The sequence below is a fragment of the Perognathus longimembris genome, chromosome 1 (assembly GCF_023159225.1).
Source record: "Perognathus longimembris pacificus isolate PPM17 chromosome 1, ASM2315922v1, whole genome shotgun sequence".
Classification (NCBI taxonomy): domain Eukaryota; kingdom Metazoa; phylum Chordata; class Mammalia; order Rodentia; family Heteromyidae; genus Perognathus; species Perognathus longimembris.
Window position 1 is genome coordinate 107,023,816 of NC_063161.1, and position 18,504 is coordinate 107,042,319.

Consider the following 18,504-nt stretch of genomic DNA (forward strand, 5'->3'; position numbering starts at 1 on the left):
CATGTAGTGATGTGCATGAGCATGTGTGCACCACAGATCCTGACAACCCTAGATATTTCCCTGCTTACCCTCCTCAATTTGTCACAGCCCAGACAGCAGATCTGCTATTCAGAGGATAGATTCTAATCAAAATATCTTTATTTACTCTGCACAATTACAAAGCCCCCCTTGTAAAACTCTCCCATTCTAGACTCACTGCACCCTCCCCTCATTTCCCCAATTCCCACTGCCCTCCCTTTCCCTCTGCTACCCTGAGGACCCTGGATCCACACTAGGTGAGGAAGACCTTTTGCTTCATGGATTTCAGAATGCGATCCAGGAGACATCTCACTGAGGCCCAACTGGCTTCAATGCTTTTTCTTCTTCCTCTTCCTCTGACCTTCCAATGCCTCACACTTTCTCTTCTGAGGCAATGAGGGCTGAATCTGCCCTAAAGCCAAGTCCTGCTTTGCAGAGCCCTCAAGGCAAGGTCCTGGGCGGGATTTCTTTACCAGGATGCATGAGGCTCCAATGGAAGCCCTTTTCTTGGACTTGGCAAGTGGAGGAGGACCCATGCTTTGGCATCTTCTCTTGGGCAACGAAGGCCTGAGGGCTTGGTGTCCAGAGCAGAGGACAGTGGTGGAGGCTCTGGGGCTCTGTGATGTTCCCCAGGGTAGGAGACTGTACTCAGAGCCCAACAAGGAAGTCAGGCTGGGGACACCTTCCTTGTCCACCCTCCTGTTCCCTACTAGCTTGCAGGGAGTCCCAGCGGGAGACTTTCCCATGGGATTCACTGCATCTCCAGACCCCAGATTCTGGGGATGGGATCCATGTCCATGGGGAGAAGCAGTGGGCAGGGTGGCTCCCACTGAAGGAGACCCTTGACCCCCCTGGAGGAGAACAGCAGCATCAGACATCAGCTGCTCTGTACTGGTGCCACCATGGCTCTGATCATCACTGGAAATGATTTGCAGAGTGCTGGTATCTCCACTGACTACTTGTTGGTGGCTCTGGTCATTTCTAGCTGCACTTTGGCACATGGCAAACTCAGACGCACCTGAGGCTACTCGAGGTGCCCCAAGACGTTTCTCCACTATCTGTTAAAGGAAATGAAGTTACTGGCTTTGCATCCAATGGAAGACAGAGGCCCAAAGTAGAGGGAACGACTGAGGGGTCACCTCTCTGGGTTGCAGAGACATGCACATGTGCTTCCCACCTCCCTACTGAGTCTCTTTCCAGCTCTGCATGCTCAGCTCCTCCCTGGCTCCCCTGTCCTCTTCCTTCTTGTCCACATCCACATCTACCATGAGGAATAATCTCAAGAGCCATGCAGCCTAAGGCTAGGCTCCCTCCCTTAGGGTTTTGCTGCCTTTCTTGCCACTCCTGATCTACTTGCCTACAGTCCTTCCTGTGTTTACCTGGTCAGGGGTGAGTCCTTCTTCTTTTTCCAGCTCCTCAATTAGGGCCACGAGATCCAGCTGTGGTTTGGAGGAAAGCAATTCTTGCAGGAATGTGGGATGAATGATGGCCTCCACCTGGGAACAAAGGAACAGGGTGTCAGTGTGTGTAGAAAGGGGCAATCTGTGCCAAGAGAACTTTGAGAATGACCTCCCCAACCTGGACCACAATCACAAAAATTGAATATCTCTCTCTCTCTCTCTCTCTCTCTCTCTCTCTCTCTCTCTCACACACACACACACACACACACACACACACACACACACACACACACACACACTGTGTTGAGCAAACAAGAAAGCATGCTAAATTCCAAGGACCAGGAAAACTAGTAGACAGCAGAGCTGGAGTTGGAGCCCACATTTGATATGAAATCCTCCTGGGAGCAGAGCTGGTCAATGAGGCTCAGGAGCTCTGGGTCTGAGCAGATGTCATCAGCATTCTGCTGTTGCTCCATTCCCTCCTCTTTGTATATTCCCTGAGACTTGTGAGTGGAGAGTTCTGGAAGGCCCTCCAGCCAGTCCATGATGGCCATATACTCCTCCACGGCTTCAGGTGGGATCTCTTCAGGTGCCTTGGTCTCTGGTGGCTTCTGGCCTGTGGGTGCTGATGGTTGGGTAGACACTGCCTTGAGGCCAGTCTTGCTTGAGTTGCCTTCTAAGAGAGAGGAAACCAAGACAATGCATGGATGGGGAAACCAGCTTTACCCCATGATTGCTGAGAAGCAGTTTACTAGAACTACACAGGCCAAAGGCCAGCATAGACACTGGAGCAAGAAGAGACACTGCAAAATGCAAAACATCAAGGACAGCCATGTGGGACCAAATGCAGAACACTGACATGCTGGTGCTCTCCCCATCCAATCCCTGATCCTGAGCAAGTGTTGTGTGAGGTGCCAGGATAGTGGACAGAGGAGCTACAAACATAGCACCAATAATTACCATTTCCATACCAACTACATCAGAAACCTCAAGCTCTAGGGGTATTTTTCGATTCCATTGTAAAAGCAATGCTGCCACATGAAAGAGGAGCCCTTGATATGGACAAATCCTTCCAGAACCCCTTTGTCCATCTTACGCCATGGACTCTAGTGGACCCTTGAGAGATTCTACCTGGCTGCAGGGGAATGTCAGGGAATGAGTGCTTTGGAGAATCTGGTTTCGATGGAACTGCAGGAGGCTGGCATTGGATATTCATTATCCCCTGCAACTTTGAATTCTCCATCTCCTCTGTAGCCTCAAATTCCATGAACCTGGGAAACAGGGAGGCACAGAGTGATTTGAGTGATTTGAGCCCCAGCCCCGGTTCCCAGCAGGAGAACATGGAAGGTACATTACTGTGAAGTACTTGTCTAGTCCCAGAAGTTGCAAATGCAGGGTGAAACCCAAAGGGAAGGTGATACTCCACATCAACTAGGGCTAGCATGGAATCGGGTCAAGACCAAGTGACTCAGGGAAAGTCTTCAGTGACCCAACATCTAGGCCAGGTGCTCTGTCTGGGTTCATAACCATAAGAGCTGACTGTCAGAAGCTGATCAGGGATGTGACTGAGGCCAGAAAACACCAAAAGTAATGTACCAGATCGAGCAATCTAAGCCTGGAATCAGAAAGCCTAGGAAGATGTCCTAAGAGACAGGACACAGAAGTCTGGGCAGAATAGAAGCTGACCTGTGTGGTGGGCTTCCCCTTACTGTTTCTATTATCAACACTTTGAAAACATGACGTTAAAACTGACAGTTTCTAGATCAGTGATGTTGCCCACAAGCCAAGAGCCACCAGTTTCTGTTGAGGGAGGCACTCTAAGGCTGGAGTAACATTTTCCCTCACTTCTTTGTTATGATGGTAATCTTTCTTTGGCTGGTTACTCCTCTCTCTAACAGAACATCCACATCCTGTGGTGTAGACCAGGCATAGTGGGGCTTGAATTTCTGAGGACCACACTTAGAGCATGGCCCACACCTCAGGTAGACTGTGCCAGTCCCTGGGCAAAAGCTGTCAGGGGAAAGGAGTCTTCTGTGCCTGTCCATACCCTTCCTGGCAGTGTGCATGACGAGCCCCACTACACCCAGGTGTGCAATCTCTGTCTTCGTCCACCACACAGCCCCCAGTCCAGGGTTGCTCACTCACTTGGCCGCCATCTCAAAGTAGCTCATGCGTTCGTAATTGCTGATGCCTTCCCATTCCTGAAGGCCTCTCCACAGGCCCTCATCCAGGGACATGGTGGGCTTGAGCCGGGCCAGAGACCGAAGCACTGGGCTGCAATTCATCAGGATCAGCCATAGTCCACAAGTGACCCTCCATTCCCAGTTGCCACAGCCCAGGACATGACCTTGTTCTCCACACCGCTGCTGGCCCCTTGTCCTGCTCCAGGGTTGGCTCTTATTTCCTGGTCACTCTTACTGACCACAGAAATCAGTAACAAGGGCACTGCTAGTATCCCCTCCATGTTCCTATCAGTTATTTCCATTAGTGTGTATTATAGACCGAATGAGGTTTTGTTGTTGTTGTTCAAAATTGACATGTTGAATCCTTAATCCCGCAATGATGTTATTGGGAGACTGGTGTATGGGTCAGCCTAGCTTAGGTGCAGTCATGGAGATGACATTCATTCCAAGGACAGGACATTGCCCTTAACAGACAGGAAGTGCAACGAAAGCTACCTCTCATCCCTGGATGACACATACAAGACAGCCATGGGGAGACCCATCTCCAGACATGGAATCGGCCTATCTCAAACTCTGAGGATTCCATTCGCTGGACTGTGAGAAAGGAATGTCATTTCCACTACTACTAAGTGTTCCACAAATGTGCATGATGGGCTGAGCTGAGTGGCAAGCGCACAGAATGGTCTTGAGCCTAAATCCAAATGGTGGCTCCCTTTTGCCCAGCTGCTCTGTGGGAATTAGTACACTCTACAAGGCTGATCTTTCTTGAAAACTAAGATGGGTCTCACTCACAGGGGCACCATGGTGTAGAGAGATAAGGCACTTTTCTTGCCCTCGTTTAACTCTCCTATTTCTATGTGTGGTTTTCCCGCAGGTACCCTCAGCCTCAGGATGTGCTGGTCCTTATGGTTGGATCCCCATGCAGCAGCTCAGCAGGAGCTCCTGGTTCCCAGAGGAGGCACTCACATGAAGAAGCAGGCAAGTGCTTCCACATCAGGAGTCTGTGGAAGTTTCTTCCAGATCAAGGTCTTGAATTGCTGCCAGCGCCGAAAGTTCTGATAGACACTGGGGGTTGGAAGCTTGGCCTGGGATGTGGGCAGACTGCCCTCTGCACGGGGCCTCTGTGGCCAGGGTCCCCACTGGCTAACCTGGGGCATGACGGGAGGCTGGTGGAAATCTGGTGGTATGGCTAGAGGGGGTAGGCCCATGCATAGGCTGTCTTGGGCAGCCTGCCTCTGTGCAGTGGTGGGGACAGTCACTGCAGCTTGGGTGGCTGGAGCCAGCAAGGGTAGTGGAGCTGGGGCCACTGGACCCAGGGTCCCAATGGGGACACTCTGAATGAGAGGAGCCTGAGTGAGAATAGCTTTTGGATTGTATAAGGGCACTGCTGGCCTTCCCCCTGCCCCCATTTCCACAGGGACACTGGAAAGGCCTGTCCCACTCAAGTTGCAACTTCTTCCTCCTGATGCCACAGCTGTGCTGGGGAAAGCAGGCAGCACCAGAGGGCCCCCCAGAGGAGGAAATGCTGCAGCCACTAATGATGGTGTTGGGGGGGTAGGCTGCTTCATCAATGATCCATGTGCTGGGCCTGGGGCAACCACGTGAAAGGGCAGGGCTGACAAAGGAGTTCCGGAGGCACCAGGGTTCAGGCTCCTGTAAGGTGCAGGCACTGCACATGCTGCTGGAGAAAGAACAAGGGTTCATTGAAGAGGGAAGAGACACAGGACATGTGCTCTCTAGTACTTGGAATTACTGAGGCCTAAGGGAGGAAGGTCAGTAAGTCAGCACTTGAAGTGGTGAAATGGTGTGATTCCCAAATGTCCCCAAATGAATGTCTTGCTGTGTCCCTCTCTTGTGATTTACTCCTGCAGAGGACTTGCTCTTGTTCACCAACACTCCCTCACCTGTGTGCTGAGAGTAACTCCTTGGCTTCTTCTGCTTCTGTGGCCCACCCTCCAGCATCCTGGGCAGACAGCCTACTCCCTGAGGGCTCTTCCCTAGGAAGGGGTTAATTTTTCCCCATATGGCATCATGATCCACAGGGCATGCTTGCTGTTGTGCAGGAGATCCTGTCCATGGGCATTGCTGCCTCCCTAATCTTCCCTATGGAGGTGTCAGATTCAAAAGACACCCCTTTAGCTCCTCAGCTTTCCTTTTCCTGATGCTGTAAATGAACCTTTCCTTCTCTTGTTTAATGTAGCACCAGAAGTAAAATCAGCAAATGAAATCTCTAAGCTAGCACCTTGGGAAGCCCACAGTATCCTCATAGCACACTCCCATTCAGCCTGCGGGTCTTTGAGCTGGCATATTCCTGCATAAACAGTAATGGAGGCAGATCCAGAGCCATTGGTGTGGCTTATAACTTGTCCTTGAACAGCTAGACATGGCTGCCGAGGAGCAGACATGTTAGGGAATGGTGACTGGTTAATCAATGACCAAAATTTCCTGGAGATTTTCACAGTCACTGTTCACATCAGAAACCTGTGACCCTGTTCTATTTTGCTGCAGTCCTATCAGGGATTGGGCAACCAAGATCCAGGTGTGAACCTGGTACACAGTGGGGAACAGTGTTGTAGTGAGGTCCGAAGGACCTCATTTAGGAGCTGTGAAGAAGAGTTGTATCCTCAAGTCTAACACCTAATCACCTGATGTCTCTTTAGTAACAAGAGTAACAGCAGTACATCCTCCTCACACAGTGGACTGGAATAGATGTCCGCTCTGAATGGGAGGTGGCCAGGGGCTCTGGGCTGTGCCCAGTGAAACAGTCTACAGCCTCATCTAAGATACCATATTCTTAGAGTCCTTCTGATGACCCTCTCAGGAGACATCATCAAATGGCCGTATTTGTCCCCATTCTTCTAGAGGAACTTGGGAAAGTTCAGTGCTCTACTACAACGCAATCTGTTAACTCAGGTTGGGAGGGTAAGGAAACATTTAAATGGTAAGAATCTTTCAGGGATATCTGGGAGTTACAGGCCCTGGGCCCTGGCTTTCAGGCTTACCTCCTTCTAAAGCCATCCTCCCAGGTTGGGACATCACCCCCAGCTGTCTGGCAGCCTTCAAACTGAGAAAAGTCAAGTGGAGAACAGAGAGAGCAAAGTGGCTCCAGCTGCTTCTCAAGGTCCAACCACAACTGGGAAAGTTTAAATTTAAATAGCAGTAGAATGTGGGGGTCAAGACATTCTACAGTGGGGGAGGGGCAGGGATCCAGTAGGGCTGGGTGGGAAGTTGACAGACATTCTATTAAGGGCTCTGGCAGGTAGACCAGAACTTCCGTTACCTTTAAATAATTCAGGGGCAAGATGACTGATGGGTGCCCAGGAAACCTTAATAATCTCTCTCAGGTGCAGATAACAGTGTTTTTGCTGATGTTTAATTCCTTCATGGCTTCATCCATGAGCTTGGTTTCCTTTCCTACATCTCATCATATTTCCTTCTTTTTCTTTTTTTGTTTTTTTGCTTTTCCTTTGTTTTTTTTTCCAAATTTTATTATCAAATTGATGTACAGAGAGGTTACAGTTTCATACATTAGGCATGGAATACATTAATTGTACTGTTTGTTACCTCGTCTCTCATACCCCCTTCTACCACCCTCTTTCCCATTCCCCCCATGAGGTATTCAGTTCACTTACACCAAACAGTTTTGCAAATATTGCTTTTGTGGTTGTTTTTCTTTTTTTACCCTGTGTCTCTCAATTTTGGTATTCCCTTTCAATTTCCTAGTTCTAATACCAGTATACATGGTTTCCAATACACTCAGATAAGATTACAGAGATAGTGTAGGTACAACCATAGGAAGGTGATAAAAGAACATCATCAACAGTAGAAGCTACAGATACACATGGAACGTTGAAAGTAGTTACAAATGTGATATAACAATCGTTTCCATAACATGGAGTTCATTTCACTTAGGATCATCTTATGTTTTATAAGGGTATAGCTATTGGGCTCTTGTGATCCTCTGCTGTGACTTGCCTAAACCTGTACTAATTATTCCCAATAAGGGAGACCATAGAGTCCATGTTTCTTTGGGTCTGGCTCACTTCACTTAGTATAATTTTTTCCAAGTCCTTCCATTTCCTTACAAATGGGGCAATGTCATTCTTTCTGATAGAGGCATAAAATTCCATTGTGTATATGTACCACATTTTCCTGATCCATTCGTCTACTGAGGGGCATCTGGGTTGGTTCCAGATTCTTGCTATGACAAATTGCGCTGCGATGAACATTGTTGTGCTGGTGGTTTTACTGTGATTTTGTTTCTGTTCTTTTCGATAGATATCCAAAAGTGGGGCTACTAGGTCATAGGGGAGTTCTATATTTAGCCTTCTGAGGAATCTCCATACTGCTTGCCAGAGTGGCTGAACCAGTTTACATTCCCAACAACAATGAAGTAGGGTTCCCAAGAAAACTAACCATATTTCCTTCTTCACAAGAAGGTTCTTGAACAGTTCCAATGGTTTTGTGATCTCTGTCTTTCAGCTCTGTTTCCATATATGTATGTATTTGCATGTGTATATCATACCTTTTGTATAATGTGTACATATGCAGAATGTGTATACATTGTCTACATACTCACACATAATTCTGGCTAGAGATGATTTGGACTCTGAAGCATCCATTATAGCCTCTAGACTTCATAGCTGTTCAAAAGAATGTAAGAAATGAGAGGGCAGAAAATCCTAGAATGAAGGTGCTTCCTGTTTCCCTTTTCATTTGTTTTAAACATTAGAAATTCTCTATCCTTATAAAGACTGTGTATTTTGAGAAAATCCAGGCAAAAATAAATAAACAAACAAAGTCAGAAGTGGGCAGTATCTCACAGCCAATACTCAGGCCCTGAATTCCAGCCCCAGGACTGTCAAAAGGAAAAAAAAAATAGAAAGATGATTTTTTTGACCAACTACAGGTTAATGTAAGGCTCTGATAATATTTTACATAGGTTCACCTAGGTTCCAGTTTTGTGTACAATAGTAGAATAGTAAACATGAATTGGAAGTTTGAATTGGTGGCTGTTAGGTGTTTGAGATTTGTCAAGCAATCAAGCACTAATTGTGAACATATCTGCATGGCAGTTACTCTACCTCTTAAAGAATATCTGTGTTTTCACTTGCAATTGAGCATCATTGCTAGTTCTCAATGTCCAAAACACAAGAAAATTAATACTTCTCATTGGTGCTGTGACAAAAAGACATTGCTAGAAAATTCCTCAAAGAGACATGGGATGTGTATGTGGAAGAATTCCAAAGGAAAATTCCTGCTAGATGAAGGACTTCACTTCCAACTGGGCACCCTGCAGATGGGAAAGGAAGAAGAGTTCAGAAGGACTTTTCCATTTTGTGAATTTCTTGGAAATAGAACACTGTTGGCTAAGGTGTTTTGACCGTAAGGGGTGTGTGAAGTGTAACCCGGGCCATGACAGAATGGAAAGCAGAGCATCTCATGTCTGCAGCCTACAGTACTTCTCCAAGTTTTGCTATATTTATGTGGGTTCACGCCTCCACGACTCTCCAATTTCCTGTTTTCTTCCACTTGTATTTCTGAATGAACTAGTGAATATTTCCACCAAATGCCTGCATGGTGTTTGGTCACAGTGATGGGAGTGAGGACACACAGTGGCTGCCCTCTGCATACCTGCAGGCTTCAGTCTTCTGTGTCATGGAAGAACTGCTTTCTTACATGCACCTACCTTTCTGTTCTGTCTGGCCACCTCCCTGTACAACTCTCCTTAGGTCTTACTTGGGGGCTATGGATGTAAAGGTGTAATGAGATTATTCCAGCTGTAATTTGTGAAGACACACCATGCAAAGATAATGCCTCAAGCCACATTGAGTGCTGAGAAGGAAACACCAGTGAAAATGCACTGGTGAAGAACCCTGAGTTTCAGAAGACAGATGCCCCTCTACCCTCTCAGAAGCAACTCGCAATAGTAAGAGGATATATTTTGTCCTTGGCGCTTTGCAGGGGACAAACTTGGTAGTGATAGCTCCAGGACGTTCCTGCTGTCCTGTGGAATTAGAAATCATAGGAATCGGGCTGGGGATATGGCCTAGTGGCAAGAGTGCTTGCCTCCTATACATGAGGCCCTGGGTTCAATTCCCCAGCACCACATATACAGAAAATGGCCAGAAGTGGCCCTGTGGCACAAGTGGCAGAACGCTAGTCTTGAGCAAAAAGAAGCCAGGCACAGTGCTCAGGCCCTGAGTCCAAGCCCCAGGACTGGCCAAAAAATAAATAAATAAATAAATAAAAGAAATCATAGGAATCCTGCAAGGTCCATGAAAGGAGAATGATGAAAGTCTTAGTAACTCAGGATAGTTTTGGTTTTTTTCTTTTTTGTTTCTGATTGAACTTTTGCAATCTGTCACAGAGAGGGAGGAGAAAAGAGAAGGAAAGAGAGAGATTAGGAATGAAAAAAGTGATTAAAAGCTACCCCTTACAGGGTAGAATATTGACCCAAATAGGCTAAGGCTCTCAAGTCCAGTAAAGCTATCATAAAATGCTGAGAGAATCAACATTTATTAGGGGAAATCTCTGTGTGAAAGCAATGTACATAGCAGAGTGCAAACTTAGTAGGAAAAACTCTAGGAACACAGCCAAGAAAAATTACATTGTAGAGTGTTCCCTGGTCTGAAACTGTGCACCAGAGGGGGTGTTTAATGGAAATTGGGGTTGCGTGGTGTGGAAGTACAGGGGTGGCAGGTTGGTGAATTTGGGAACTGTGAGTGGTCACGTGTGACAGGCTGTTTTTAAGGAAGGGTGACAAGCAAAGTGATGGGAAGGGGCCTCCCGGGTGAGCTGTGGCCATGCTCCGCGAGGTGTGCGCATGCGCACAGGGCAAGCACGCAGATGCACTACCTTCAACTGTCAAGCCCGTGGTGGAGATGCGCAGACACTGGCTTGGCCACACACTAGGGAACGTTACTCGCAGGCACTAGTGTGGAAGCTGTTATTCCAATGCTCCTTGTTACCATGGTGAAGTCCAGACTCTGTTAACAAAAACACGTGTAATAGAAACTCAGCTGAATCTTCCTAAGCATGTTAACACACTGCTCCAGTGTTCTGCCCTTGAGTTTTAGCATCCCTGTGTCTGTGGGTGGTGATCTTGGGACTCAGTGACCTTTGAGCCCAGCCTGGTACTTGTCAGTTTGTCCACCATGGGTCCTGGCAAGTGCCATAGCCCTGGGATCTCCTCATTTTTCCGTGTGTTCTTTGGCTTTCTAGTAGGGGATGCAGGGTAGTAATGTGTGGTGACCCTGCAGCCAGGACCCCTCCAATATCTCTCATACACTCAAGAATAGAGAAGCTTGAGGGAAATTTCTTATGTGCCTTAAAAACCATTTCCAATTCAGCAAAAACAAAAACAAAAAAAACCCAGCTCCTTTCATGGCACAGACATTCTTGCTGCCCTTACCCTTATGGAAGTGAGCAGATCTAACAGCATCCATATTCTTCCCGGTATTCATCAGTGCTCCTATTGCCATTGCAGGGTTTCATGAGAGAGTTTAACTGAAACTGACTTTCCCTGAGTGCAAGAGTGGGGTGAGAATCAAACCTTGTATGTATTAGTTAATTAAAAGAGATGTATGCAACTCATATAATAGTTCTCTAACATTTATTATATAGTTATATGTGTGTCTGCTGATATCATAGCAGTGAGTCTTTGAGCACCTTTGACCATGTGAGGACATGGTTTGATTTTTGAGAGTATCTCATTTGCAGGGTGATTATCATATTACAATGTGTTATTCTTAGCCACCTGGAACCTGTTACAATTCAAAAGCCTGGATAGTGTTCTGTATGTATTTGGGGACATTACATGGAACATTGTTTAAATTTATGTTTTGCAAATTGAGAGTGAGAATAAAAGGTGTTCATTTACAAGTGTGAATGAGGATGTTTCTGAAGCTATTCTGAATAACAGAAGTCATAGTAATAGTTGAATATATTTATAGAATATGAAATGCTATATTTATAAACTTATATTTTGGATAAGATGTTTTTAATTAGGGATTTTAACATGTTGCCACTACTCTTTTAATTTTTTTTTTCTTGGCACCTCCTGGCCTTGAACTCAGGCCCTGAGCACTATCCCTGGCTTCTTTTTCTCCAGGCTAGCACTTGAGCGACAGCGCCACTTCTGGCCATTTTCTATATATGTGGTGCTGCGGAATCAAACCCAGGGCTTCATGTATATGAGGCAAGCACTCTTGTCACTAGGCCATATTCCCAGCCCATCATTTCTTTTTTCTTTTATTTTTATTTTTCTCTTACAAATTTCAGACTTGTGAAGAAATTTGGGCATATGTTTATGGGCCCGGTAAAGAAAATGTTCATTTTTCTGTGGATTTGAAGTAAACTATAGGAGGATTATTTGTGTATTCAGGAATTGCTACATGTTGGATTTGTCTGTAGTGTTTATGAGAACTTTTCTAAGTGTGTTGTGTAGATCATGGGCTTCAGTCTTATATCTGTGCTATTTCTTTGAAACCAGTTGAGATGAACCGAGTTCTGTCCTGCAAAACAGCTCAGACTCATCAAGGCAGCCAGAAGTGTTGCTAACTCTGTATGTTCAGCTGCTTAAAAGCAGTGCTCCTCACAGGTTTGGACTCTTGAAATCCTACACAAGTTTTGTGCTTACTGTCACCTGACTCCTGGGTGATAGGTCCTATTCTTATCAGGAAGATTAGCTGTGTCACTAGCTCAGTGCTCACCGATCTCCATGGAAAGCTGAATTTCCACACTAGGGCTGGCTTTCAATTGTTCGCAGTGCAGAGAAGTTTGAATTTCTTTCTGTTTGGAAAGCTTGTTTCATTAGTTCATGTTTGAAGAGACACTTCTTCTTTTCTTTTCAGAAGGCATAAGGTAATTCAACCTCTAGGAGTTCATGTTTGGATTGTGATTCTGTGATAGGGTAGTACATTTATTTTGATGTTCCCTGTTTCCCTGTGTGGCTGACCAATGAGACAGAACTGAATGACTAAAGTGGCCACCACAGATGCCACGGTGCTTCCTTGCTCCCTGAATTTACCCCCCGACTTTCTGATGTGGGCTCTTTTGACAAATCTTCTTCAGGCCAGAATCCTGAGAAATAGGCATGGCAGGTGGCGATTTCACAAAAAAGGTAGAATTGAGACACAAGTGTGAACAGTGCTCATGAGAATTCAGATGGAAACAAGAACTCTATTGGGTATTGGACTAGTGGCTGCTTGTGTTACATACTGAACCTGAACTTGTCTACATTTTTTCCATTTTCTGAGATTTTTTTTTCATGACGTCAGGTTTAATGGTGACCAAGTAGTTAATTTGGTAGGAATAATTTAATAACAGTACGTATTTTAAGTGCTTTCATACGAGAATTGTGTGCTGCTTTTAACAAAATTTAGAGTGAACCTGACCAACAATGCAGAGAGCCAAAATTTGCAAAATTTACACTTTGGACAGAAAGGAATGGGTCTGAAGTTGAGGATCACAGCTATGGTGGCCAAAAGACTGGGTCCACAAAAGGGACTCTAGGTCTCTACAATGAGTAGAAACTATCATTAGGGCTTCTCAGGAGCAGCACTACCAGGTACCCACTGGGTCTTTCTCTCTATAGACTGACTTCTCCTTGTTTTTGGCTGGATTTTTTAAAACTGCTTTTTGCTTTTTGAAAAGGGTCCATTTGCCCTGTGCCACTGCATCTTAGTAGTATATAGGTTAATATCCTTTTAATTTTTAGGAACACAAAGTAACATGCTACAAAAGGTTCGTTTTTGTCCCACTGGAGAGAAGCAATAAATGAAGGGAGGGAGAAGAAAACCTAATATAGTTGGCAAGAAGGCAGCATGGCAGAGGATGAGATGCTAGGACTCGTGCATCTTGTCCAGCCCCGCCTAGAGGAAGTTTCTGTCACTTCACAGCTGCTCATGTGCCATCACTGAAATGTGGTGTCAGGGTCAAGTAAGTGGGTGCCATGGCAGTTCAGCTGCCTCGAGAAATGGTTGATTCTGGAACATGGGTTGTGAGTGGGTCTTATATAAGTCCTGGGATCACCCAGACATCCCAGACTTAGGAATCCAGGAACACAAACTTACCAGTTTTCCTGCTTGAATATCTGTATATCTGGTTTTCTTTTTAGATATTCCTGCTCTACAATTTCAGGTCCATTTAATTTAGGATCTCTCTTTCTACATGTGGGAAGAGGGAATATACATGTGTTGTTAATTAACTCCATAGTTAGCTAATTTCAGGTAGAAAGCCATGTACTTGTATAAAACAGAGACAACGATGTATACAAAGAAGAGAACAAAGAGGAAAGCATTTTCCTTTGGGTGAGGTTTCACTAAGAGTTTACCTTGATTCTCAGAGCACGTGTGGGACCTGGAATTCTGAGCCATGATGCATCTATTGAGGACAGTAGGGCTGACATGGGGATATACTGAAAGCATTTGGCACTGGGACATGGACCTAACCCTTGGAGGATAGAACCATAATATCATGTTTGGATCTTTGGTGTCTCACAGTCTCATGTGTGCCTTCTTTTTTGGACTTGTTGGGTTCTTAGGTAAAACTGTGATTGGCACTTGTGGGAGCCAGCTAGGTAGAGCCTAAGTGGGAGGCAATTAGGCCATTGTAAGCAAGCCTCCTAAAAGGCTATTTGCACTCTAGCTCCTCTTTTCCTCATTTGTACCACTATGAGGTGCAGAGGAATCATCCACTGCACACTCTCCATCATAATGTACTGCCTCACAACAAGTGCAAAACAAAGAGTGCCATAGGACCAGAGACTAGAACCTAGGGATCTGTGGACCCGAAGAAATGTATCTTCCTTCATGCTATTCTTCTCAAGAACTTTTATTATAGTATCATCAACTAAAACCCTGTATAACCAAAACACAGCAGGCCTCAGGCCCTCTCTCTGCACACACTCACCTCTTATACATGCAAGTAGCAGGGTACAACTGACAGATATCAGCTTGGGGAGCAGTGCTCTAGTAAGTTCCTCCCACCCGAAGCATTGCTCATTTGCCCAATGGGAAACATTAGTCCAGTCAGTGGCAAGATTAGTATTGAGGCATTTAAGGAAGCTCATAGCCTGTGCTATAAGGACACCCAGAATCTAATCAGCTGCAGTGTAGAAAAGACTGGGAGGAGCTCAGGTGAATAATCCCAGGCCCCTGTCAGGAACATGACATGAACAGTGGGTGTGCTCCCAGTGATGGGACAGAGTCCAGCGGACAGCAGATACTGCAGTGGTCCATTTAGGATGATCCTTTCATTTGGGTCACCTCTCTGTAAGCCACAATAGTACTATCATGTGAAGAAGAGATGTCCAGCCATTAGTGCTTCTCACTGGACATCAGGTTTCTAAAGGTGGAGTGTGGAACCAGGGAAACTTACAGATTTAGGAGCCATGCTTCTGGTTAAAATCCTTGAATATTTGTCAGCTGTGTGACTCTGGGAAAGCCTTGCTAACTCCCGAGCCTGGGTTTCTTTGTGAACCTGAAGTAACTCTACTAATTCCAGAGGCTGTGAAGATTAAAGTTAGTATGTGGAGTGCTTTGGTTAATGAATGGCAAGGTATGAGAAGGTGTCCTAGTGAAAGCTGTTTTGAAGCTTTGCAACTGGAGAACAAAAAATGTCTGGGTCCTAATGCAGGCTCCCTTCCTATCTACATTCAGGAAAACAGCAATTCTTCTGAAGTGCTAGAAGCATATGTGGTCCCTGCTCTTATACCTAAACCTTATCCTCAGCATTTGCCTCACAGTGACATGAACGCTGTCAACTAGTACTTAAACCTCAGGGACAGGAGCAGATCCTGCAGAACACCCATCATGGTGTCTTCACTAAGAAAATAACAAAGAATGAAGAATAGCTTCCACAGAGTATATTTGGCACACATTATAGTACTGCAATTACCTGCTATTGGATAAAACTCATAACTGCATTCTGTGGTGGGGTGTGGGGGGGGGTGTAGGGGTGTGTGTGTGTGTGTGTGTGTGTGTGGCTGAAATTTCTGCATAATCTTCATTCCTGCCCTGCACAATGTGACTCAATATTCTCTCTCTCTTTCCTTCTCTCTATCACCATCATCATCATCATCATCACCATCATCATCATCATCTCATGTTCTATCTCTAGGCTCAGCTGTGAGTCCTCCCTTATTGGGTCTTGTTCTTGGTCCTCCATGGGCAGAGGAACTTGGTTAAGCGTTGTGCAGGGGGAAGGCAAGCCTGAGGGCTTTGTGTCTCTGCTATGTGAGTCTGTCCAGAGGAAACAGGAGAGTGGGCCATCCATTAGAGCAATGCCTGATCGCATTCATTTCAATCTTCAGGAGAAAAAAATGATCTACTAATTATACCTGCTGGGTATCCAGTCATCTGAGTGTCTCCATAGTATGACAGCACAGATATCAAGTAGACCTGAGAATAAATAGATCTCTTGTCTAGGCTGAGGATTTCTCTTGTGGAAGAAACTACAACAATAAAAACAGATTTATAGGAGGAAATATGCTTTCTCTTTTGCACTATTATATTCTCCTTCCTTTAGGAACAAGAAAAATTGGGTAGGTCTTCAAGATTGTATTATATCTTTTATGTCTTTTTGTTGTTGTTTTGGTCAGTCATGAGGCTTGAAGTCTGGGCCTGGGCACTATCCCTGAGTTCTTCAGCTCAAGGCTAGCTCTCTACCACTTGAACCACAGCACCACTTCTTGTTTTCTGATAGTTAATTGGAGATAAGAATCTCACAGACTTTCCTGCCTGGGCTACCTTTCAACCGCGATCCTTAAATCTCAGCATTCTGAATAGATAAGATAACAGATGTGAGCCACCAGCACATGGTATGTCCTTCATTTCTGTCTGCAGATCAGAGAAGATGAAGGGCATTTAATCAAATAACTGATTGTACATCACCACAGTGCAATGTGTCTGTGTGTGTGTCTGCGTGTCTATGTCTTTGTCTTTCTGTGTGTCTTTAAGTCAGGATGTTGATTGTTTTTCTCAGAAGGCGTAGGCTAAATTTCGTTTATTGCTTGCCAGCTAAAACTTTCCTTTTTACAATTATTAAAGCATTTATTTCTCAGCAAACAGTAAAGAAGATGTGCATTGTATTTACGTGACACAACTGTTCTAATTCTTTTCGTTAATTCCTTTGTCCCTCTTTATAACCCAATAAACCAACTGCTTGTTTTCTCCGTTTTACAGAAGACAAACTGACACACAAAAAGGTGAGGCTAATTACTTTCTAAAAACATACGCTTAGCAGGATGTAAAAGGGTTAAAACCCAGTTGTCTGGGATCTGCATTTCTTCCCTTAACAGCCTCTGAGTGCTTGTGTATTGTTTTCTCCTTCTTATTATTGGGAAGAGAGCAGTGTAAGGAATGAGTCATAAAACTTGAAGTGGTCTTTAGATTATCAGCAGCTGATTACTCTAAGCAGCCACTCAGTATAAGCCTTTGGATAGTCCTTATCAATGAAACAAATTGGATAGTGAAGGTCTTGATTTTTCTTCCTAACAACTTGGGGAATTACCCCTCTCCCAAACTCATTATTTCATTTTATTATTATGGAGGAGTTGATAAACAGAGGGGTACAGTTACATGAAAAGGTAAGGAGTACAATTCTTTTAGAACCATGTCTGTCCTTCCCTTACTCTCACCCAGGTTTTCCTCCCATCCCCAACCAAAAGAGCTACAGTTCATTTTCCTATAGTGTCTAGTAAGTTCCACTGTTGTATTTGTTCACTATTTGTCCCATCGTTTCTCGGTCCCATTTAACCCTCCCCCAAGCAAACTAACAAAAGGAAAAGAAAACAAAACCAAAAAAAAGGCAACTAAGAGACAGCCTGTATCTTTGTCTTGGATTTCATTTCATGAAATACTTTATATAATCATGCACATCACTATTGAGCCTTTGTCAATCATTCCTATATGTTGGGGTTCTTTCTCTGACCCGGCTCGGATGCTTATTTCTTTCTCTCTTATTACCCTCCGTATCGTCCTCTCCCCTAACCCTCGGCCTGCAGGTATGTTAGGGTGAGACGTAGGGGTGACTCCGGCCTGGCGTGCACGCGACCTACGTGGTAATGTGGCCGCTATCCTTCCCTGGGAGCTAGCGTACATAGACCACGGAGTAGGCTTCTGAGAGCGAACTGACTTTATTGAGGGAAGGTCAAGGGGAGATGATTCCGAAGGAAGGGGGTTGGCCAGGATTCCGATAGGCTAAGAGCTGTCACTTGACCTCCAAGGGGCTGGGTCACTTGAGCCCACTGAACCTGGGCGGGGTTGGTGGGCGCCGGGCTGGCTGCCAGCTAAGTCGGGGGTCTATTTGCCCAACCGGTTTCTCCGGATTCCAATGTAGAGAGGGTGGAAGGGCCGCATTCCCCAGCTGAGGGAGGTGCATCAAGCCCCTTCCATCAAGGGGGGAAGATGGACCCCAACACCTATATATAACTTCCTTTTGTCTCAGTGAATGTCTAAAGTCCTACATAATTTATCATGTCCCATTGGGGGTATGTACTTATGAATGATTTACATATGTATACATATATATACATATATATTTTTTCATATTCAATGTGGTTACTTCTAGGAAACTATGCAACTTATGTTTCTATGACTCTGTCTTACTTCACTTAATATAATTTTTTCGAAGTCTTGAATGGTATAATATTGTTTTCCTGATGGATAAGTAGAATTCTTTCGTATATGTGCAACACTTTCTTATCCATTCGTCCACTGAGGAGCATCTAGGTTGATTCCATATCTTGGCTGTGATAAACACTGCTGAAAGGAACATGATTGTGCTTGTGGCATCAATGTGGCATTGTTTGTATTCTGTTAGATACATGCCTAGGAGTGGGATTGCTGAGTCTTAGACAGTTATCTCTATGTTTATTCTTTCAAGGAAATTCCATGCTG

At 45.1% G+C, this 18,504-nt stretch overlaps 1 protein-coding gene across 1 annotated transcript; it reads right to left on the reverse strand.

Moving 5' to 3' along the window:
• Positions 1-347: 347 nt before the first annotated feature.
• LOC125352594 (NUT family member 2G-like) lies at positions 348-3,655 on the reverse strand. Its single transcript, XM_048347779.1, has 5 exons — positions 3,564-3,655; positions 2,550-2,689; positions 1,799-2,094; positions 1,398-1,514; positions 348-1,076 (listed from the first exon to the last, which is right to left on the reverse strand). Exons 1-5 carry the CDS (start codon positions 3,653-3,655, stop codon positions 348-350), a joined length of 1,374 nt encoding a protein of 457 aa, XP_048203736.1.
• Between the last annotated feature and the right edge of the window lie 14,849 nt (positions 3,656-18,504).